The following is a 23,746-nucleotide window of genomic DNA, read 5'->3' as shown; positions in this document are numbered from 1 at the left end:
TAGGCCATTGGCCCCATAATTTGTAGCATTGTTTTGGACTTTAGAGGCCATTTAGAGCCTCATTCATGGTGTATTTTGTCGCTAATATGTATTGCACTCGGTGCCATTTTGATATGTATTTACCTTTACATGGTATATAGATGAGCAAAATCTTAAAAATAGTTGTGTTATTTTATTTTATTATTTTATTTTTATTTTTTCCATTAAAAATTAATTATTTCATGTATTTTTTTAATGAATTGTTCATTGAGATCTGACCAGTCTGGTTTTTCCGATTCCGATTCAAAAACCAATTGAATAGGTGGACCAGTCTGGTCAGCGGTTCTGGTTTTGAATACTATGCTCCAAAGTGATTGATGGCCAATATTAGATCTTATCTCACTTGAGGTCAAGCGCTGAGATTAAAACATATTCACCAAAGTAATTTGCTTTACTGTAAGAGGATTTTTTAGAAAGGAATTGTGTTCTTGGACAAACTAAATTTGCAAACATAGTTCCTTTGCAAAAATTCATCTTACAATATGAATAACTGTGAAAATCTGCATAAAATAATTTACTTTACTTTTCCTAAGTTTCTTTAGCTCAACAAGACAACGTAATAGTATGTGCTTTTCCTAAGTTAAAAGCTTAGGTTAAGTTACATTAACAACTTGCTCACACTAGAGCAAGCATCTAAGGAGTTTGTGGGTAACTTCTACATGCCTAGACACAAGGGCTGTGCAAAAGTACCTAACCGAGCTACAAACATCAACATTCAAGATGCTTAAAGGGCCACATACAAGGTGTCCTTTGAGATGCTAAATCAACAATATATATAAAATAATCTTTGACTTGGGAGGATGTGTTCCAAGGTCCACCTAAGAAAATTCACTAAATGCGCGCTCCAAGATGCATGAATGAAAAAATAATAAAATAATCCTTCTCATGTATCCACTCCCATGAGACGAGTTTAACAAATGATAAAGTAATGAAGTATTTACAACCGCTGACATGCAGGGCTTGATCAAGTAATAAAATATTCTCCTCTAAAATGTACCCGCTGTTGAAATTTGGTACCGGATGACAGGTGGTTCCCTAAGGCTTTTGATCTTTGGCCTAGGGAAAAGTGTCCAAAAGAATTTAAATTTTCTCCTAAAGTGACTTTATAATTTTTATAAAGTCAAATCTAATTTAAAAGTGACTTTAAATGATAAAGTTACTAAAGTCTAATTTTAAAATGACTTTAATAAAGTCAATGTAAAATTAGAAAGGAAAAGTGACTTTGAAAATAAATGACTAAGTGGGTCTTTATTAAAGTGGGTGAATTAAAAAATAGAAAGTGAGATTTAAATGAGCATTTAATCTCAGCCTTAGATTTCAATCTATTTCAACCATTGGATTTAGGGATTCCCCAAAAGTCACTTAGGGATAGATTAAAGGAAGGAAAGGAGGAAAAGGTCATTCATTCTTTCATGAGCAGATTGAGAGGAGAGCAAGAGAGCAAGGGAGATTTCTGGATAGTGAGGAGAAAGAGGCAACAACTTGGCACACATTCCAAGGCAGTTTTACAACAGTCCGTACAACAGTTTTGGAGGAGGCCGTACAACAGTTTTGAAGGAGGCCGTACAATAGTCCGTACCACGTTTTGGAGGAGGCAGTACATCAATTTTGAAGGAGGCCGTACAATAGGTCGTACAACAGTTTTGAAGGAGGTCGCACAACAGTTTTACAGCAGTCCGTACAGTAGTTTGGAGGAGGCCGTACAACAGTTTGGAGGAGGCCGTACAACAGTTTCCAGTTGACTGTGAGGCACGAAAATGAGATAACTTGTAAAAGTTTGCTTGTTGATTTTTGTTGAATATTTCTCTCACTGTAAAAGAATTTTCCAAAAATAAGAAAGAGCTTTCGAACTGGTTTTTCCCAAGAGTTGTAGGGGGTTTTTCCAGGGTCACCTTGACCAAAAATCACTGTGTTTAAATGTGTTAAATGGCTATTTGTATGTGCTGATATCTATTTTTGCATTTTCTAGCATTCTGTTATATTTCTAGAATTTGTGTTTTCAGCAAAATTTATTTTCCTGTTGTTGAATGTATGGATATGGGAAAGGGCATTTAACTATTTTGGAGAAATAAGATGAAACTGAAAACTGGGGTGGGAAATGAGAAATTTTTACATGGTATCAGAGCTTGAGTGCTAAAGTGCAGTTTGGGACAGCAAGAAGGAAAATTACAGTCTGTTGATTTTTCACTCAGAAAATTCCAGCAAGCTGATTTTTCACAAACATCAGTTTTATCCTTACTACAGCAGTGCTATTTTTCAGTTTTAGGACAGCAAGATGTCGTTGGGATTGAGGGTGGAGAATAGGTTGGATGGGCATTCCAATTACAGTGTTTGGAAGGAGAGAATGCAGAGTACTTTGAGGAGGCAGAAGTCTGGGACATCATGGTGCATATCACACAGAACCCTGTTGTTGCGCCTACTGATGCTACTCAGTTGGCTGCTTATAATAGAAAGAACAATAAGGGTAAGAGACTGATTCTAGACGGAGTCAAAGACCATTGCATTCCTCATGTGAGAGGAAAGAGAAATGCCCATGAGATGTGGACAACATTGTCCAATTTCTACCAGAGTACCAATGAGAACCGGAAAATGGTCCCGAAGGAGAAGTTGAAGACCATTAAGATGGGCAATGATAGTGCAGCTGGATATCTCACAAAGATTACTAATATGAGAGATGAGTTGGCAGCAGTTGGAGAGGTCATTCCACCCACTGAGTTGGTGCGAATTGCCGTGAATGGCCTCCCCCGTTCATGGATGAACTTTGCTGATGGGGTTTGTGCACATGAGACCCTTCTCACATGGGAGAGGTTTTGGGATGATTGCATTCAGACAGAGATCAGGAAAGGTCAGCTTGGGGCAGCCAAGCCAGTTGAGCAGGATGAGGATGTAGCACTGTTGGCAGGAGGCAAGAAAGGCAAAGGGAAGAAGCAGGCTTCCACAAGTAATGGTGGCGGCAAAGGCGAAGCTAAAGGTAAACAGGGTAACACACAGAAGGACTATTCCAAGGTGAAGTGTTGGAATTGTCAAAAGATGGGACACTATGCAGTTGTGTGTCCGGAGAAGAAGAAGAAGAAGGGGAAGAACCAGAGCATGGCAGCTTCAACAGAGGTTGAGGACTTTGCAGATCGTTTTGACCGGGAGTTTGCGTTCACTGCGTGTAAGTCCTCTAGTGCAGGATCACCTGCCACACAAGTTCGAGGGAGCATGCTTTTCCCTTGATTAGCAGAGCATCTTCGGGTATCTGGTATGTGGACAGTGGGGCTTCATGTCACATGACATGAGTTCGTGAGTACTTCTCAGAGCTTTCAGAGAGTGGCACTGATATACAGGTAGTACTCGGTGATGACAGAGTTGTTAGAGCAGTCGGTGTGGGGACACTGACATTTCAGAGGGAGTCCAAACCTCCCTTGAAGGTGTCAGATGTTCTTTATGTGCCAGGGATGTGGAAGAACCTCATATCCGTATCATCTTTGGAGGACAGAGGATATGAGGTACTGTCAGGGGAAGACAGGTGTTGATGTATCCCAGGGGCACTCCCACTGATTCAGCTAGAGTGATAGGTGTACGCCAGGCAAAGGTGTACAAGTTTGCATTCCAACCTCTTTTGGCATTGAGCAATAGTACCAACAGTAGAGCTAGCAGTTCTGAGCTGTGTGAGATTTGGCACCGCAGGATGGGGCATATGTATCATGGAGCCTTGAGGACCTTGCGGGAGATCACTACAGGTGTGCCAGATTTCAGTACTGATCACTTTGATACTTGCAGAGGATGTGTGATGGGCAAGTTTGCCAAATCCCCTTTTCCCAGCAGTTATAGCAGAGCCATTGAGATTCTTGGTTTGATTCCTTCTGATGTGAGCGGTCGAATGTCTCATGTTTCCTTTAGTGGATATGAGTACTATGTTTTATTCATTGATGATCACTCCAGGAGGACTTGGATTTATTTCTTGAAGATCAAGAGTCAGGTTTTCAAGCAGTTTCAGGAGTTCAGAGCTCTTGTGGAGACATAGACAGGTCGAAAGATCAAGTCCCTGAGGTCGGACAATGGGGGAGAGTACACCCTTGGAGAGTTTGTTGACTATTGTGCGGAGGCAGGCATTAGGAGGGAGTTCACTGTTCCTTACAACCCCCAGCAGAACGGGGTTGCGGAGAGGAAGAACAGATCCATCGGAGGGGCTGCCAAAGCCATGCTACATGATCAGGGGTCGCCATTGTTCTTGTGGGCAGAGGCCTGCAACACAACTGTTTATTTGCAGAACAGGAGTCCACATCGTGCACATGACTTTAGAGGAGGCTTTTTCTGGGAAGAAGCTTGATATTGGTCATCTTCGTATCTTTGGGTGCATTACATACTCCTACATACCCAAGGAGAAGAGGACCAAACTAGAGCCCACCGCAAAGAAGGGTACCTTTGTGGGCTACAGTGAAACCTCAAAGGCCTTTCGGATTTACATTCCTGCACAGAGGAAAGTTGTTGTCAGGCGGGATGTGAAGTTCGAAGAGGAGAGGGCCTTTAGGAGATCACGGGAGTTAGAGTATCTGGATCAGCCAGACCCTCAGCAGCAGTTGAGTCAGTCACAGGGATCCAGTGGGCAGGGATCAGGAGGATCTGGAGGTACATCTATGAGGATGTCAGGTCCGTCAGTGAGCAGTGGCTCGCCGAGCCAGAGGGGTGGTGCTCCGGGCAGCATGTAGAGCAGTTCACCAGGGAGTCCACTGATGGACAGTTCACACGGTACCTCAGCTTCTACAGGTTCAGGTGCAGGCAGGAGGACAACAGACAGACAGTCAGGAGTTTGGGTCCTGATGATGATGAGGAGGAGTTTCATTCTCCAATGGGAGAAGTACGCTCAGGGAAAAGGAAGCCCAAGTGGCTTCAGGAGACCTTGAGAGATGCCACATCTGTTGTTGAGCCTAAGAGGTCGGTCAGAGAGAGTAGACCACCTGAGAGGTTTTGTAGCTATATGGCAATGGCTACCAGCATCCTTGACTTTGAGCCTTCTAGCTATGAGGAGGCAGCTAGCCAGCAGGTCTGGAGAGAGGCCATGCAGGAGGAGTATTCTTCTATCATGAAGAATGATGTTTGGGAGGTGGTGCCGAGGCCTGAGGGCAAATCCGTGGTTACTTCCAGATGGCTTTACAAGGTAAAACATGCTGCAGATGGCAGCGTTGAGAAATTCAAAGCGAGGTTTGTGGCTAGAGGGTTCTCCCAGGTAGAGGGAGTTGATTATGAGGAGACCTTCGCTTCCGTGGCTCGATATACTTCGATCCGCTCCATTATATCAATAGCAGCAGAGATGGGTTGGAAGATCCACCAGATGGATGTGAAGACTGCATTTCTCTATGGCTTCATACAGGAGGAGGTGTACATTGAGCAGCCACAGGGCTTTGAGGTGCATGGGAAGGAGTCCCATGTGTGCAGACTGAAGAAGGCCCTTTATGGCCTGAAGCAAGCTCCCAGAGCTTGGTACTCCAGGATAGATACATACTTGCAGGGGATGGGTTTCACAAAGAGTGAGGAAGATCTGAACCTTTACTATATTGTGATAGGTGAGGAGCCTCTCATTCTGGTGCTCTATGTGGATGACTTGGTCATTACAGGTGCAGAGAGACTCATAGAGCATTGCAAGAGAGATCTTGCGTCAGAGTTTGAGATGAAGGACATCGGCTTGATGCACTACTTTTTGGGTTTGGAGGTGTGGCAGGAGGAGGGGCATTTCTTCATGGGGCAGGGGAAGTATATTGTGGACATCCTTGGCAGATTCCACATGGAGGATTGTAAACCCATGTCGACACCGATGATCACCAACTAGAAGAAGCTTCATGCTTCGGATTTCGAGTTGGTGGATCCCACATTGTACATGCAACTGATTGGTTCCTTGATGTATTTGGTCAACATTAGACCAGATATTTGTTTTGCAGTCAACACGATGAGTCAATTTATGTGTGAGCCTAGGAAGGTTCACTGGGTGGCTGCAAAACACATTTTGCGGTACTTGCAGGGGACAGTGGATTATGGTCTGGACTACAGGCAGGGGGATGGAGTGAGATTGGCAGGTTGTGCTTCTGATAAGAAGAGCACTTCAGGGTGCTGTTTTGGGTTGGGTTCGGCAGTAGTGTCATGGTTTAGCCGGAAGCAGCAGTCAGTAGCATTGAGTTTAGCGGAAGCAGAGTATATGGCAGCCAGTCTAGCTAGTTGTGAGGCCATCTGGCTTCGCAAGATGTTGTTTGGCTTATTTGGTCAGCCGTTGAGACCTTCAGTGATTTACTGTGATAATCAGAGTTGCATTAAACTCACGGAGAATCCAGTATTTCATGACAGGTCAACGCATATCGGGATCAAATATCATTTCATCAAAGACTGTGTTCAGAAGGGCACTGTGAAGCTTGAGTATATTCCCACTGATGAGCAGGTTGCAGATATTCTTACCAAAGCCTTACCATGGGGCAAGCATGACTACTTTAGAGACAAGATGGGTGTAGTGCGGAACACCTTCTTCGGTAAGAGGGAGTGTTGAAATTTGGTACCGGAGGACAGGTGGTTCCCTAAGGCTTTGATCTTTGGCCTAGGGAAAAGTGTCCAAAAGAATTTAATTTTTCTCCTATAGTGACTTTATAATTTTTATAAAGTCAAATCTAATTTAAAAGTGACTTTAAGTGATAAAGTTACTAAAGTCTAATTTTAAAATGACTTTAATAAAGTCAATGTAAAATTAGAAAGGAAAAGTGACTTTGGAAATAAATGACTAAGTGGGTCTTTATTAAAGTGGGGTGAATTAAAAAATAGAAAGTGAGATTTAAATGAGCATTTAATCTCAGCCCTAGATCTCAATCTATTTCAGCCATTGGATTTAGGGATTCCCCAAAAGTCACTTAGGATTAGATTAAAGGAGGGAAAGGAAGAAAAGGTCAATCATTCTTTCATGAATAGATTGAGAGAAGGAGAGCAAGAGAGCAAGGGAGATTTCTGGACAGTGAGGAGAAAGAGGCAACAACTTGGCACACATTCCAAGGCAGTTTTACAGCAGTCCGTACAACAGTTTTGAAGGAGGTCGTACAGTAGTCCGTACAACGTTTTGGAGGAGGCAGTACAACAGTTCTGAAGGAGGCCGTACAACAGTCCGTACAACAGTTTTGAAGGAGGTCGTACAACAAGATGTACAACAGTTTTATAACAGTCCGTACAACAGTTTGGAGGAGGCCGTACAACAGTTTCTAGTTGACTGTGAGGCACGAAAATGAGATAAGTTGTAAAAGTTTGCTTGTTGATTTTTGCTGAATATTTCTCTCACTGTAAAAGCATTTTCCAGAAATAAGAAAGAGCTTTCGAACTGGTTTTCCCCAAGAGTTGTAGGGGGTTTTTCCAGGGTCACCTTGACAAAAAATCACTGTGTTTAAATGTGTTAAATGGCTGTTTGTATGTGCTGATATCTATTTCTGCATTTTCCAGCATTCTGTTATATTTCCAGAATTTGTGTTTTCAACAAAATTTATTTTCCTGTTGTTGAATGTATGGATATGGGAAAAGGCATTTAACTATTTTGGAGAAATAAGGTGAAACTGAAAACCGGGGTGGGAAATGAGAAATTTTTACACCCTCCAAAAAGAATCTCCAAATATAAAAGGGAGGCCAAGCAAATGCATGCAAAAACCACACTTGTGGCCTTGCTCTAGCTCAAAGATCATGCAAGGTGCATGTAAAAAGACACTTGTCGTTTTAATGTGCTATATTCTCCTCAAGAATTCTCCATATAACCATCTCCAAATAAAATGATATCAATGCCAAGTCAAAGCAACACCTAAAAGAGGTGTATCCTAAAAAAACGTGCTAGAGAGCCACCTCATCCAACTTACAAATAGTAAAATATCTTCCAAATGAAGTGCACCCTAGGAGAATGTGCCAAGGGTGGTTACACTCCATCAAAACATGTGCCAAAACTGTGTGTTGTTTTGCAAATCTGTCAATTGATTTTCCAAACCACATGCACAAGAGAATAATGCCCTAGAGAAGTGTGCAAAGTCAATGACAAATAAAATATTCCTTCACAATGATGCTTAGCCAGCTAAAAGAGGTTTGCTCTATAGAAGTGTGCCATTTTCTCGAAAATAGTAAAATGATACATGTATGCCTTGGAATTTGTGTCCAGAGAGAGGTGTGCCCCACATAAAAGCCTCAATCAATCTTCCAATAACCCCTCCAAGTGTGACAAGACACCAAATGAAGTAGGGAACCCAAGTAACTAACCTCGACAAAGATAAAGAATAATCAATTTAACCATCAAATGCTTAAATTAATCTCAACATGTAACCATTGCCCACATTTAATAATCCTTGGATGTTTAAATCACAAACATTTGTGCCAATGAGGGTTTGCTCTTTAATGAAGTGTTATACCATGCAAATAAAAGATGTTCTCCCTAGCAAAATCCCACCATGATAACAAAAAAACATACAGCACAACTCATGGGGCATCATCACCAAGGGATTATTACATAAAAAATGCATCATCCAACCTCAGGAAAATGATAGATTACCAAAATATATATAGTAATTGTTAACTTTTTTTTTTTAACAGAAACAATTGAATTTTATTAAAAGATATGGTTGGGCCTGAGCCAAACAACCTCTATTACAGTCAATTGTAAGATTTCTGGCGTTTTAGAATCCACAAAATCTGGCTTTTGTATTGGAATTTCGCTGTTGCATTTGATTCTTTTTGGGATATCTGAGAGTTCCTTGCTTTGCGCTTAGAGTCTAAAAAACCTGGCTTTTCCTTACCACTTTTCTTTGGTGGATTAAGACAGACTTGACTTACCCAGAATCACTTCCAACAACTCGAAAATTGTAACCTCAGACATTGCTATTCGGTGGCAAGCCAGTTGCATGGTTCGATTTGTGCTGTTGGAGCAGCGATGAGTCAAGACCTGTAAGGCTGCAATGATTGACTTTCTAGTAGCGTTTGTCTACCTGTGGCGAACGCATTAGCTGTGGCATGCCAGTTTCGATGTTTGATTTGAACTGTTGGAGCAACGTTGAGTCTAAACTTGCAAGTCTGCGGTGATTGACTTTCCAACAACGTTTGTCTACCAGTGTCAGAGCCGTGGGTCAACGTCGGTCTTCTGCATTCAGATGTGGTTTGGGTGAGTGATGTGTTCGCCAAGGTTTGCACTTTCATGGAGACAGATCTGTTGCGTAGGGAGTGCGAAACAGAGACATTGCCTTCGCTACCCTGTCCATGCTCAACTATCCTTCTCTGTTAAGGAATTGAGTGCCTTTCGGTTTCAGCATCCTTGTTCAGAGTTCAGAGGATATGCTAGAATGAGCACGAAGTGAAGTTTTGAAACATCTTTCTTATTCTTTCAAGGGTCCTGTTAAGCACAGAGCTATTGAGTTGGTCGCCAGTGTTAAGGATTTTAATTAGGATTTTGGAATCCCTGAAGACTTGAATGTTTTCCCTTTTGTTCCTCTGAGCAAGTTGACACGCTTTGAACAGTCCGTGAATCTCGTCCTGGTTATTAGTGCTCTGTCCTAGGCCCCAACTGAAGCTGTCCTTTTTGTGCTCGTCTGAGGAGTAGATTGTTCCTCCTGCACCTGATATCCCCGAGTTTCCTTTGGAGGCTCCGTCGAAGAATATCGTGACTTTGCCCTGATTTTTCCACCACTTATGAAAGTCCGCCTCAGAGATTTGAAGCCGCCACTTTGGATTGTGGCAAGGCAGGGAGAGGTTCTTTTTGTTGCTGGCCCGTCTCTAGGATTCACCTAGCTAGCTGAGCTCTTCAGGGAGTAGAGAATTGTCTGGCTTGTGAGGTCTATTTTCGTAAGTTTCCAGCAGCAGAGCTTTGGCCTTGGTTGTCACTGTATTGATGGATTGTAGTCTGTTGTTGAAGATGGCTTCATTCCTTGCCAACTAGATTCCCCAACAGATGTATTTTGGAATTGTATTCTAGATTTTGGCCCATGTTGATTTGCTCTTCAGAGTGTGTGGATAACTCTCTTTCCATGAGGCGAAGAGACTAACTATTGGAAGTTGCTTTGGAATTTGGGCTTTGAGCCCCAACATTGCTTGCAACTAGACTTCTTGAGAGAAGGGGTAGTCAATGAACATGTGTTTAATCGTTTCCTGAGCCATGCAACAGAGGGCATCTATGGGGACCAATAATTCCTCGTTTCTCTAAATTATCTCCAGTGAGGACCCTCCTGTGCATGAGAATCTAACAGAAGAAATTGATTTTTGGGAGGCCAAATGGGTCCCAAACAAGCTGCCAAAGCTTTGTAGAGTGGATTTGTTGCAGTTGATCTTGAAGAGCTGCAAAGCCCTGCTGTGTTGAGTAAGCTCCGGTCTTCCCCCAGCCCCACTTGTCCCTCGAATGGAGATGCACATGACCCAGACCAGAGAGCTTAGCTAGAAAGAGATGGAGTTGGGGGAGCATCCAGTCAGGGGGGTGATGGAGAGCTCAATTACTCCAATTCCCAGCAGAATCCCAAGTGCATATGTCAGCAAGTTTGTGAATACCTTTTTGGATGAGCCAGTTACGCAAATCTGCAATTTCCGGAGCAAGATTTAGGGGTTGGAGGCCCATGATCTTGTCTTCCCACAGTCCAATTCTTTTCTTGTTTCTTGGGATTTTGTAGAGCTGGTCTTTAAAGAACTCCCAACCTTGGCTGCACAGCTTCCACAACGTGGTTCCTTTGTGGGAAGCTCCTTCTTCCATATTCTTTATTGAGAGTCCGTGCAGATATTTTTTAATTAGAACTTGACTTACAAGATGTCTTTGATTTGAGAAGATTTTCCAGAGAATCTTACCTCCCAAAGCCAGATTGGCCAACCCAAGATCTCTTACCTGTAGTCCACCTTCAGATATTGGCCTTTTCACTATGTCCCAACTTACAAGATGAATTTTTTTGGTTCCCCTTTCCTCCTTGCCATAGGAAATTTTGAATCAGCTTAGCTAGCTGTTCGGTGATCATTTTTGGAGCTAAAAGGAATGAAGCCTGGTAGATGGGAAGGGATGAGAGAACTGACTTAACAAGAGTGAGCTTCCCGGCTGTGGTAAGCCACTGCCCGCCCCATGCAGTCATTTTTGCCTTGATTTTGCTAATAATTTCCATCCAATGAGGGGCCTTGCTGATTCCCAATGTTAAAGGCAGGCCTAGATACTTAAATTTTTCCCAAGAGACATAGCCGGTGAAGCCCAAGGCTTGGGCAATCCTAAGAATAGTTTGTTGGTCTATCGCCCAACCATACACTGCACTTTTCCTCTTATTGACCATAGCTCCGAAGACTCTGCAGAAGCTTTGGATTACTCCATTGAAGGCCCTTGCTATTTTAATGGAGGCTCCTCCCATAAGGATAGAGTCATCGATGAACAAGGCATGATTGATTGGGTTTGTTCCGTTTATTGCCCTGATGCCAGGGAGAGTCCCATTGAGGTTCTCTGTTGAGAGCTTTCGGCTCAGGGAGTCTGCCATCAGAGTGTACAGGAAGGTGGACAGAGGGCAGCCTTGCCTAATGCCCCTCGAAGCTTTGAAGTATTTTGCCAGCATGCCATTTACTAGAGGGGCTATCCAAGGTTCTCCAATACATGCTTTAATCAATTTTAAAAATTCAGAACTGAAACCAAATGCAAAAAGAACTTGGAGGAGGAAAGAGTGCCTTACTCGGTCAAAGGCATTCGCCATGTCCAGCTTGATGAGCATACCTTGCTCTTTGCTTTGCTGGCTAGAATGGATGATTTCCTGCACTAGTATCACATTGTCCAGGATATGACAAACCCTCCTTCGTTGGGCGAGATGAGTTTTTCCAGCAGTGGCTTTATTCTATTTGCAAGTAACTTGGTGAGAATTTTGTAGGACGCATTACATAGCGAGATTGGCCTGAAGCGGTCGAACGCCACTGGGTTGGCTTCTTTGGGAATTAGTGCTAGGAAAGTGGAGTTTGTGCTTCCTCCCACTTTGGCTTTTCGGAGGAAGCCTTTGATCATTCGGTACAAATCAGCCTTGATGATGTCCCAATAGATTCTATAAAAGTGTATGGAGAACCCATCGGGTCCTGGAGCTTTGTCTGGTTCCATCTTCCATATGACATTGCTGATTTTGTCTTCAGTGAAGGGCTTCAGGAGTGTTGAGTTATCCTCCTCGTTAACCAACCTTGGAACGTGCTTGAGGAAGTCTTGAGCTTCCTTGTCATCCTCTGCACCTTCTTCTTTGTACAACTGCTGAAAATGAGAGGTTGCATCCTCTTTTATCAGAGTTGTGCCTTTGAGAACAACCCCATCCGGCGAGGTGACTTCGGCAATTTGATTTCTAGAAAGACGGGTTCGAATCTGCTTTTGGAAGAAGGCTGAATTTTTGTCTCCAGACGCAAGCCAGAGATTGCGTGATTTGAGCCTCAAGGATTCTTCCTCCTCTCTGAATGACCGAAGGGTGCTGATTTGGAGTTCTTGCTCGCTCTGTATTTCTGAGCAAGTAATGTCTTGCATCTCTAGGCCCATTTGCAGATCCAGCAGTTGCTTTGTGTTCTGTTTTCTATGACTAGTGGGGGAGTCTGTGGGCTTTTTTATCCAATGTTTCAAGGCTGTTTTGGTGGCTTTTATCTTTTGCTCCCAGACATAGCTGGGCGATCCGTGAGCATGGATGGACTAGGCCTTCTTGACTGTGTCCATAAACCCTTCTCTGTTTGCCCAGAGAGGGCTGAACTGGAAGGGGATTGGCCCCAAATTTTCTTCTTCTTCCAGCAGAAGGAGGATGGGTTTATGATCTGAAGTCCACTTTGGCAGAATTTTTGTGGAAATGATCTTCTTCTCGGAGAGGAAGGTGCTCTGAAGTAGGAATCTGTCCAACCGGGCTGAGATATGCTCCGCCCCTACTCTGTTATTTGTCCATGTGTAAAGCCCTTTTTTTGGCTTGAAATCCAATAAATCCCATTGTTGAATCAGGTCTTCCACTAAGGGGAGGAAGTGGTCCCTGTTGCTAGTTCCTCCTCTTTTTTCCTTTGGGTCGAGGATTAAATTGAAGTCTCTCGCAATAATTATATTCTTGAGGGAGTAGGCTTCAAGGAAATCGGTCAGGGTTTGCCAGCATTCTTTCTTTTCTGCATAGAGGACAGGTACATAAAGATTAAAGAGAGCAAAGTTAATCTTAATTGGAAGATGTCGGAGTTCGGTATAAATCCAGTGCTGTGTCTGAAAGGAGCTCTCAAGCTGAAACTTGTCCTCCTCCCAAAGAGTGGCTAGCCCACCGCATGTACCTCTAGCACTTACAACTTTTCCAACTTTTGTTTTCCATTTTACTTTGCTGACTTCCAGAAGGGCTTTGCCTTCTATTTTAGTCTCTTGGAGCATGAGGATCTCTGGGAATTCTTATTTCAATAGGTGACTCCTTCAGCTTTTGAGGGGTTCCCCAGTCCTCTGCAATTCCAAGAGACTAATCGCATTATTTACTGGCAGAGTGTGGGGCAATACCTCCCTTGGGAGGCCTGGTTCTAGTATTTCTATCGATAGACATCTCAATCGTGGGCTGGCTGCCTTGCATTTTTTATCTCTCTGCCTCTTCTTCTCTGGCCTCTCTGTGAGATTTCCTCCCCACTCTTTTCGAGGGCCTCTTAGTTGTCTCATCTTCCGAGGATCCCGAAATCTTTGGGGTCTTCTTCCTTGTCATATCTGCATAGGTTGGGGAACTAGTGACACCTTTTGGAGTTCCGATTTGGAGAGGGCCTGTTTCCTCTTGCCTTTTGTTTTCTTCCATGATGATGGCCTGCTGTTCAACCTCTTTATCTGTTGGATCTTGGAGTTTTTCTGGTGTGCTGAGTATTTCAAAGGGATTTGTGGGTATGTCTGCTCTTGGTGGGACTGAGCTTCCCTCTGCTTGGGCTTCAGGAGGAGCACCCCTCCCCGTGAACAAGGCTTTCCCTTTGTTTCTATTGCTCTGCTTAGCTGTTCCTGGTTTCTGAACCTGAGTCCATTGATCTCCTTTCGCATTATCGACCCCATCCTCTGATTTCTTTTTACAATGCCTGGCAAAGTGCCCATAGCCATTGCAATGTCGACATTTAAATGGGAGTTTCTCGTAATCTAACACTTGTATGTGAGTCGAGTCAGCCACTGTGAGTTTAATAGCTTCAGGGAGACCTTCCTCTAGGTCTACTTCTACACAAATTGTCGCACAGGAGTACTGGTCCCTTCTTTTTGCTCGATCGATGTATTTGCCAAATTTATTGCCTATGGTTTCTAAGGATTTGGGGTTCCAGCAATGCAAAGGTAAATGGGGCAAGTGCACCTAGATAAGGACAGCCGAGGGCACATCCTGTGTCGGATCGAAGTTTGGAGTCCATTGATTCAGATACAAACCCTGAGGCCCCATGAAATACGGGCCGTTTCTGAATATGAGGTTCCTATCTTCTGTTGCTTCAAATACGAATACAAAGAAGCCTTTGCCGATGAAGTGACTTTTGATACCTTCCTTGACCAGAGATCGCCAGTTCCTTTGCACCCAGGCATCCACAGCTTTAGGCGAGGGCCATAGCCCAGTGAACTGTCCAATAAGCCCTCTTTCTGCTAGGTTCAATGCCGCTTTGCAGGGTTCTTCAGTCGGCAGAGCAACTGTGGGGATGGAATCCATTCTTTTGACAAACTTCTGCTGGTTTTCGGTTGCTGGCCGTTTATTGCATGCCACAACCAGATCCTGGAATGCAGCTAGCTCAGGTGGAAGGGATGGATCCAATTTGCGGCCCCTCCTGGGGCCATGCCGCTGGAGCTGTTGCTCCTCATGCGCGCCCAGGGCTCCTGATTGCTCCTACCGTCCTCGGATGCACCAGTCTCCCTCTGTCTGTGGCTCCTCGTGCACAGAGCACAGCGCTATGTTCAGTAACTGTTAACTTTTAATACCATATCTGATTTGATTTTCTTAGCTCTTTATTTTATGCCAGAAAGTAATATTTTACCCAGAAACTATGCTTTTCTGAAAACTGCTGAAAATGAGTACGCTTGTATTTTAACATTTAAATAAACTTGCACCAGTGAATAAATGGAATACCAGTCACATAACACAGCAGAAAAAATATGCCCAACAAATATTCCTTCATTTTCTGGTACACTGGAAAGTTAGAGCCTCCTTTAACAAGGAACTCAGCTTACAATGAATATATTACAGAAATTACAGCATTGGAACCTAGCGATTAGGCCCCCAGAAATTCAATTTGCAATTATGTTAGCTGTCTCCAGAAGTTTGGCACACCTGAAGTTGTTCAGCTACTACACAAATGCAGCGTCAACCTTCTCGGCCTCTCCGCATTCACTGTTTGTCTGCTGGAATTTGGCTTAAGCCTTAAACACTCTCAGCCTCCTCCTGTGCACAGCAAATTTTCGGCCTTGACCCCAAGCAAACTCTGCCCCTTCACCGATGCACTCAGCCTACAAAACTCTTGCTCACTCAAACCTCTAGCTGCACACCTTTGTCTTCTCCAGTATCGAGTCTCTCTCTCTCTTGAGAAAATAGCTCTCTCAATCACAATGTGTCTTTCACCTCTCTCTTAGGTTTATTTTATAATTTCATCAAGCCAAATCTCTAACCCCAATCTCCCAATTGATGAATGGCTAGGATTAGATTCTAGGCCTTACTTGAGATCAATGGTAGAGATTAGATCTTAGTCACACTTAAATAATTAAACTATCTATTCGTAGAAACTTGGCTAAATAGTAAATTAATTAATGTACTTTACCTTAGTTAAACTTAATAAAGAAATCATAATAGTCACTTCTCATGAGCAAGCACCTAAAGAGGCAATCTGACATCTTTTGCATGCTTGATAACTAGCCTATGCAGAAGCACCTGTCCGAGCTAATAACATTAGCAGTAACTCCACCCTCTAACTCTAACTATAGAAAAAGGACATCAATCAAGGGTACTGACATCATCAAACATATCCCTCTAGGTGATGTCTACAAAATCCCTCAAAAGCAAGATGTGTCACCCCACCATAGCAGCATTGTAGAAGAAAGGGACTAAGAAAATACTAGCTCCAGCCAGTCATCAAGTATGCTCCTCATCGCACAACTTACACAAGAGGATCATGCAGAACACCCCTTCCCAGTGACAAGCTAGCATCATAACATCAACACATCTAATTACTTGGATGCTCCCTGGAGAAGATAATCCATGAATTAGGAAGCATTCATGTGTCAAGAGAGTGTTCCATCAAACAAAATATGAAAGTAGCAACAAAACAGTGATATGAACATCAACCATGACAATCCACTGAGAAGATAAATGAAAACCCTCTTCCAAGCTGTCCCTATCAAATGATCAAAAGCCAAGGAGAGAAGAAGAAGCTCCATGAAGGTGTATATCCCCCAAATCCATCAAAAGCTCCAAGGTACTAGCGGTGAACTCCACTAATATGATGTGTAACAGAATGTATTACGGGAAATCTGAAATTTGACAATTCATGTACTCTTTAAAATAGAATTATAGACACTAGATATTGAGAATTCTCAAATTTGATGTTGTAGATTATCCCGAAAATCTTAAATTTTTGACTTTTAGAAAATACAATAATCTAGTGTTACATGGTAGCTCCAAGTTGCATTCTTGTTAGTGCCAAGTTTCTTGAGGGCTATTGATAACCAGCCTTGTTTTCACTACAATTGTGTTACCCTGAATTGGTCTCTTATTTATTCTTGTACAATGTCTATGTTGTAATTGCTGTGAATTGACAAATAAATTTAATTTTTTCATAGCAAGTTATTAACTCGTCATAAATTTTGAATATATCACATGGGCATATCCTTCATACAGCAGTGGGAAAACCACCACACGGTAGAAAATAGGAATCTCTCCGGCCAAAATCCTTTCAAATTGACCACCCCTATCTGATACTAACAGGTTTGCATGTGGGGGATATTTCCGCGTAACCCAAATTGAGTCAGGATTGTCTATCTCAAGATGGTTAAGATGATTGGGCCATTTCAGCTATCGTAGTTTTGCTTTATCCTGCATGTGATTTCTTATCCTCACTGGATATTTAAGTATAATTATTCTAGAACTTGTTTCTTTTGAATTCCCAGCATAAGCTATTCCTTATACACAAATCTGCAAAGTCTTTTTTTCTGGACTGGCATACACTTTTGGGAACTTGTTGCATTTTTATCCTTTCACAATCCTTTCCGCTTTTTGATGATTTAGTCCTTTGTGGTTTTATGGGGCTTTTGATTGTTTGGGGAATATCTTTGTATTTCTCGAAAGGTATAAATTATAAACTGGTACTTAGGATCCATATATATATATTTTCAGACTCCTAGCATTTTTGGTGTTTACCATGCTACAGTTCATTGTATTTGTTGTAACCAAGTGTGAAACCAAGAACCAGTGATATTGTTTTGCTTTCTGTGCTTTGGATAACTTGTACAGATACGGAAGAGGGACTGGCCTGAACAAGGGGTACTTCTCAAAACAAGAATAAATACAAAACTGTCTGTCTGTCAAGCAGCAGCAGTGGTTCAGACTAAAAGTCTTCTATTATCTGACTTAGATGGAAAGGCCACCAAAACACTATTGCGGGAAACTCTTGCTCTTTTGTTGGATGCTGCGGATGCTTGTGTTGTTTCATATTGGCGAAAATTAAGGGCCTGTGAAGAGCTTTTCAGCTCCTTGCTTTCTGGTGTAGTACAAGTAGCTGTTACAAGTGGAAATCAAGTGTTAAGGGTCTTGCTTCTTCGTCTCAAAGCACTTGTGTTAATGACTTGCACCCAAGTAAGTGTTGTGATACAAAGAACTATGTATACTAAAATTATTCTTAAAGAAACTATAGTCATATTGGTGTGTGGATTTCCGCATATTTAATTCATGATTTCTTGTAGGCTGATACCTGGGGCAACAACCAAGGAGCTATGTTTGAGAGTGTGACCAAAGCTAGCTGTGACATTATTACTTTTGGTTGGGACAAAGACCATGCACCAATAGAATCATTTATTCTGGCATTAGCTGCAAACATTCGGGAGAGAATTGACTATGGCGAGCAGGTTTGTTATAAGTTATTTGGATATCTTTGAAAACACCTACAAGTGATTCATAGGAGCGGTTTTGTCATGAAACCTTTATCACGGTTTTATACCTATGTTCTGATGTTATACTTACATAGGTTTCTTTCTTTATATTATTTTCGGCATTTTCTAGGAGTTGCACTGCCGCTCTGACATTGTATTCATACTGGTTGTAATTTTCAGTTCCATTGACGTGCTTTTGTGGTAATTTGTTGGACATTAATAAAATTATCTTATCTTTTGGTAATACTGACTGCAATAAATGATATTTGATATGGCCCCATTCCAGGCATAATCATCTTAAATATTCTAAATAAGATAGAATAAGGAATATAAACTATGTATCTTGAAAGCATCTTGGATTCCATACAGTAATTATTTATACATAATAGTAAACAAAATTAATAACTGAATGGTGGGACCTGAATTAAAAAAGAATAGAGTCATTGTAAGTTAACACACCATTATCAAACAATAAAATGCTACGGCTTAGCACCATAGTCTATGGATCTTCAAGTTCACACCATCATTACAATCTAGGTTGCCCCAGCCTCCAACTACTACACATGATTGCGTAGGATATCTTGTCTTGAGCATTTCCTCATCCTCAAACCTCGAGGAATAGGGATGCCCAAGCATTGATGGGACTTTCTGTGAGCATCTGGAAGGCCCATAAATGTTAAGCTCCAAGGGACAGGGATGCCTATGCATCATTTGGACTATCTGAGAACATTGGAGATGTCCCCCAAATGTCCCCTTGGGCTTGAGGATGAGGAAATGCTAGGGATGGTTAATCACACCAAGTTATGCAGAAACTTGACAAGCATCTGTTTAACAACAATCAATGCTAAACTGAAGTTACAAACAAGCAACCAGATTTATGCAGGATAATGCTCAAGTAAAACCCATACAAAGTGCACGTGAATTGATCTAATTAAGTGCGATAGACGGTAAATAAACATAAACCAAACCCAAAGCAATTTCACAAAAGGGTCACTGATTTGGCTGGCTGTAACAGGCTGAATCTGTGCCGATAAATAGTTTTAGTCAAATACAATGAAAAAGATCCAGAGTTGTCACCCGATGATCTTACAGAATACATCAACAGGTTACAAATGGAGTGATAAAGTCAAAACAAGTCATCCTAAATTGTGCGACTTGGATCTGAATCATCTTAAATCCTGCTACCTGGGTCCCACAATCGACTCAACAAGGGCACACATTGCATTAAAATGCAATATAATAAAATGTTTTGCAGCAGTCTTCAAAAGAATGTGGAACATGATATGCCATCAAAAACCTTGAGTAAGGGCTTCTACTCCAGCGCTCAGTAAATTTTTCTAGCCTAGGTGACTGCTGTGCTAATGTTCTCTTATTATACGCCATCGAAAACATCATGTAAGTGCTTCTAGCCCAAGCATAGTGTCAGGCGGCAGGCCAGGATGGTAACTCCGAAACTTAGATAGGATTGCATTAATGAGAATAGACTTATATAACTTATGAGAGCGACCCTTATGTTTCATCTTTGGAGGCCGATTTCTATTCTTACTGTTTGTATTTCCTTTTATTTATATTTACAAATTATTCACCCAATCCCAAGGATTAGGTGTCTAAAATTTCCCCTCTTAATCTGAAGGCGTATTTGTGAGTCCAAGCATCATTCTTATTTTTTCAAACTTTTCTCTTCCAAGTGCTTTGTGAAGATGTCTGCAATTTGCTCATTTGTGGAACATTGTCTTAGATGAATAGTTTTGGCCTCTACATGATATTGAATCAAATGATACTTTGTGTTGATATATTTGGTTTTATCATGGAATTTGGGATTCTTGGCCAACTTAATTGCAGAAGTATTGTCAATCAGAAGAGCAGTACAGTTCACTTGTTTCTCCTGCAAGTCTTCCAAAATTTTCCTGAGCCACACAATCTCCTTTGTTGCTCTGCAGCTGCCATGTATTTTGCCTCCGTCGTGGAATTTGCTGGAACTAACCCTTTGTGACTTCCAGGAGACAGCTCTTGATCCAAGATGCATAAGATAGCCTAGAGTTGACACTCCATTTTCCTCATCTTCGTTGAAGTCTGAATCAAAATATCCAATCAAGCTGAAGTCATCCACCTGTGAATATTTGAGTCTAAAGTCTCGAGTTCCTTTCAAGTACTTTAGAACTCATTTTGAAGCAGACCATTGTCCTTCACAAGCCTTTTGCATGAATCTTGAAGGGACTCGAACATCAAATGACATATTTGGTCTGCTAGTGGTGAGGTAGACTTCCCACAAGCTGTCTATACTTGGTTGCATCCTCAAATTCCTTCCCTTCTTTAGATGTGAACTTCAAATTTGTTCCATTGGAGTAGACAAAGGATTGCATTCAACCATGCCAAATTTATTCAACAATTCTCCAATGTACTTCTTTTGAGAAAGGAATATAACCTTGGATGTTGGGTTACTTCAATGCCCAAGTAGTAGTGTAGGTGTCCCAATCCCGCCATCTCAAATCCTTTCTTCAATGCTTTGCTCTCTTTATGGATGGAATATTGTTTTCATTGTTCTCTGTTATCAACAAATCATCGACATATATTACAAGATAAATGACAATTTTGCCAACTTTCTTGACAAATAGAGTTGCATTGTCAAGATTAAAGTGTTTGAAATTTAATTTCAAAAGATGGTCAGTCAACTTTTCACACTAGGCTCGTAGTGCTTGTTTTAGGCCATATAAGGATTTTATGAGTTTGCACACTTTTTGTTCTTGTCCCTTCACAACAAAACCTTCTGGACTAGACATGAAGATGTTTTGTTTCTGTTGGAAATATGGTAGCCATGGTCAGTATTTTCATCATTTGAATAAAAGAAAAAGGGAATTAAATTTTGAATTTATAACTCCACATTTGATCAAGTCGGCCCCTTGGAGGCACCCATTTGACCCCTTTGGAAGACAATAAATATGTGAGCCTCTCCTCCTCATTTGGCACATCGATGATACATAGTTCTGTCTATGTTCTAGCGAAGGAGTGAGGAGGATGAGGCCGAAAATCTCAAGGAGACTTGGCTTATGTTTTTGGTCAACTGTTATGTTTTGTTTTTCTGATGTATAGATGAATTTTGAACTCTCTCTCATAAGGAAAGATTTCTGGGTTTTTCCCTGGCCTCAGGCCTAATTTTTGCGTTTCTTGTCTCATTGTCTCATGGTTAGCTTCTACTGCTCTTTCATGTTTATTGGTTGAAATTTTCTTTTGTATAACTGCTTAATGATATGTTGTGAATGCTATGTGGATTTAATGCTAACTGATCATTGGAAGTAGTTATCTGTTGAATAAATTTATTCAAGCTTGTTTGCCCTAGAAATATAAACACTTTCAAGTGTCCATTCAAGAAAGCGGTCTTCACATCCATTTGGTGAACTTTATCCATTTTGTGTTGCCAAGGGAATGAGAGTATGGATGGTGGTCCATTTTGTTGTGGGGTCAAAGGTCTCTTCATAATCAACACCTTTCTGTGCAAATCATTTTGCCACGATCCTTGCTTTTGTTGAATGGTGTTGTCATTGATGCCAACATCGATCTTGAACGCTCTTAAAATACGTCGTGGATTACAGTACTTGGAAACTCCAATGGACAAGGAGCCCTAGTAGGAAGCATGCCTCTATAGTATGGTCAAGAAGTACTGCTTTCAATGACAAAATGACAAGGAGGACTGAGGCCTTTAGGGTCAAACTCACCTACATTTGATGGTCCTAGTCATGCTGATTCTAATGGTATGTAACACACCTCATAACTCCTCACGGTTGAGGAGATATGATCGTTCAAAATTGGTGCCCACTTCATTTGGTCAAAGTCTCCAAAAGCTAGATGATGTGGCAAGTTATTTTTGGCCTAAAAATCAATGATGAACCTAATCTTGTCAAGCTCATTCACGAAATGGTCAAAGGAATTTTATTTAAATTTATCTTTATGGCCCCTAATTAAATTTAGGCTCCAAGTTAAGTCGGCCTCCAATCTTTTGGCTCCAAAATGAAATTTAAAATTAACTTTTGAAATTCTCCTTCCCTCTAATCTAAGGTTGGCTTCCCTCCAAAATTTGTTCAAGTCGGCTTCCTTTAAGAAACCTCCTTTGATCTCTATATAAGGGCATTTGGATCCTCCGTTAGAGAACACAATTCCTTGCAGATCATCTGAAATTTCTCTGTAATTTTCGACCTAGAGTAGTCCTGAACATTTGAAGAAGCAGGTCGAAATTTTTGAAGGATTGTGGGACGTTATGTTTATATTCTTTTGGGTGTGGCTTTCATTAGGGTTTTTGAGGTCATTTGGCGTCCTGTCAAGACTAAAATGAGGCATTGTTGCTAGCACATTCATACATTACTCCTGGAATAAATGCTCTGACTCTGTGGCTTCAACACTGTGTTTCTGAGACAAGATTGAGACCCTTTCTGAGATCATGCGGCGCTTCCTTTGAGACAAGTCTGAGGTATCTTCTGAGGACAAATCAAGACTGATTCGGTGGTAGGATACTTCTGTGTTTATTTGTTGCAAGTTGATCTACTTATGGCATGATTTGAGGCAAATCAAACTAGTAAATCTTGCTCTTTTAAAGGTTGATTTAAAACATGAATAAGGGTTTACCCTTGAGGTCCCCTTGAGGTCCTAATTTAATCTCCCTTCTGGCTTATTCTATGATTACTTGTGTGCATGCATAGAAACTCTTTCTACCCTTCAATTTGTGGCTGTAGCCCTTCATTTTTTTCAAGAGTTTCCCCTTTTTTGATCTGTGTAACATTCGAAGGCACACTTGAGAGGCTAATCGGAGTTGTTTTTTTGTTTTGCTGAGCCCTAGTCCGAGGCTGATCCAGACCTTTTTGCAGACTGTAAGGAAATTACAGGCCTGTTCTATGCCCTAAACACACAGTATATTCGCACATATTATCTGAGGAAACTTCACTGAATTTGAGTAAGTGTATCAGTGCTATTCTTGACAAGTTTTGGCCCTCCAAGAGCAGATCTCTATGGCATCTCATGAGGTTGAATTGACTGACACATCAGGTTATCTTTGTGTTCCAGTTTGAGACATCATTTGAGCCATCCTCATTGAGTTTACTATGCAGATCGTGAAGAACTTTTACCAAAGCTTGATCCAAAGCAAAAAAGAGCCCCTGAGGTAACTTCGGCATTGTAGTAAGGCATGTCTGACCTGTCTAAAGCATATTGAAGACTCTAGCAGCATCATCACTAAGGGCATTTGGATGGCATCAGAGACTACTGTTCCTAATCACTGTTTCTGAGTAAAGTCCAAAATCTTTTGGACACCAAATTTCGTTTCGATGTATTCTGGTAATGATTGCTACAGTTTCCTTCGAATTTGTGGCTTGGGGTGTTTGTTTCAGTGACATCTCTGAAACAGTATAGAAGGTTGTCTAGACTCTACAGTAAGGATAGAGTCCTTTTAAAAGGTGTGTTGACTGGAAGCAATTTTGTAAGGTGCATTGAGTAGTGTAATCAAAGCCTAATATATGCATCTATGCAGAGATCCTTTGGCAATCTAAAATGTGATGCGTTGGATTGAAGCTTTGTGCAGACATGTGTGGGGATATTTCCTTTGGAGCTGTTGCATTACAGAATATGTGTTCAGAGGCAGAGTGTTGTTGCTAGTATTCATTTGATCTGGAAGTTTTTCAGAGC

General features: G+C 41.6%; 1 protein-coding gene across 2 annotated transcripts in view; it reads left to right on the top strand.

The window, feature by feature from the left end:
* LOC149224286 (Phosphatidylinositol 3- and 4-kinase family protein) overlaps window positions 1–23,746 on the top strand; it is a 328,841-nt gene that overhangs the window by 39,542 nt on the left and 265,553 nt on the right. For both annotated transcript variants that reach the window (XM_089386063.1, XM_089386064.1), the window contains exons 2-3: window positions 17,442–17,783; window positions 17,891–18,052. In XM_089386063.1, coding sequence (XP_089242189.1) covers window positions 17,442–17,783; window positions 17,891–18,052 — 504 coding nt within the window. The remainder of the gene's footprint in view (window positions 1–17,441; window positions 17,784–17,890; window positions 18,053–23,746) is intronic.

The sequence above is a fragment of the Pinus tabuliformis genome, chromosome Q (genome assembly GCF_031772625.1).
Source record: "Pinus tabuliformis cultivar Carrire ecotype Pingquan chromosome Q, CPIR1, whole genome shotgun sequence".
NCBI lineage: Eukaryota > Viridiplantae > Streptophyta > Pinopsida > Pinales > Pinaceae > Pinus > Pinus tabuliformis.
This window is presented reverse-complemented; position numbering and strand designations above follow the sequence as displayed.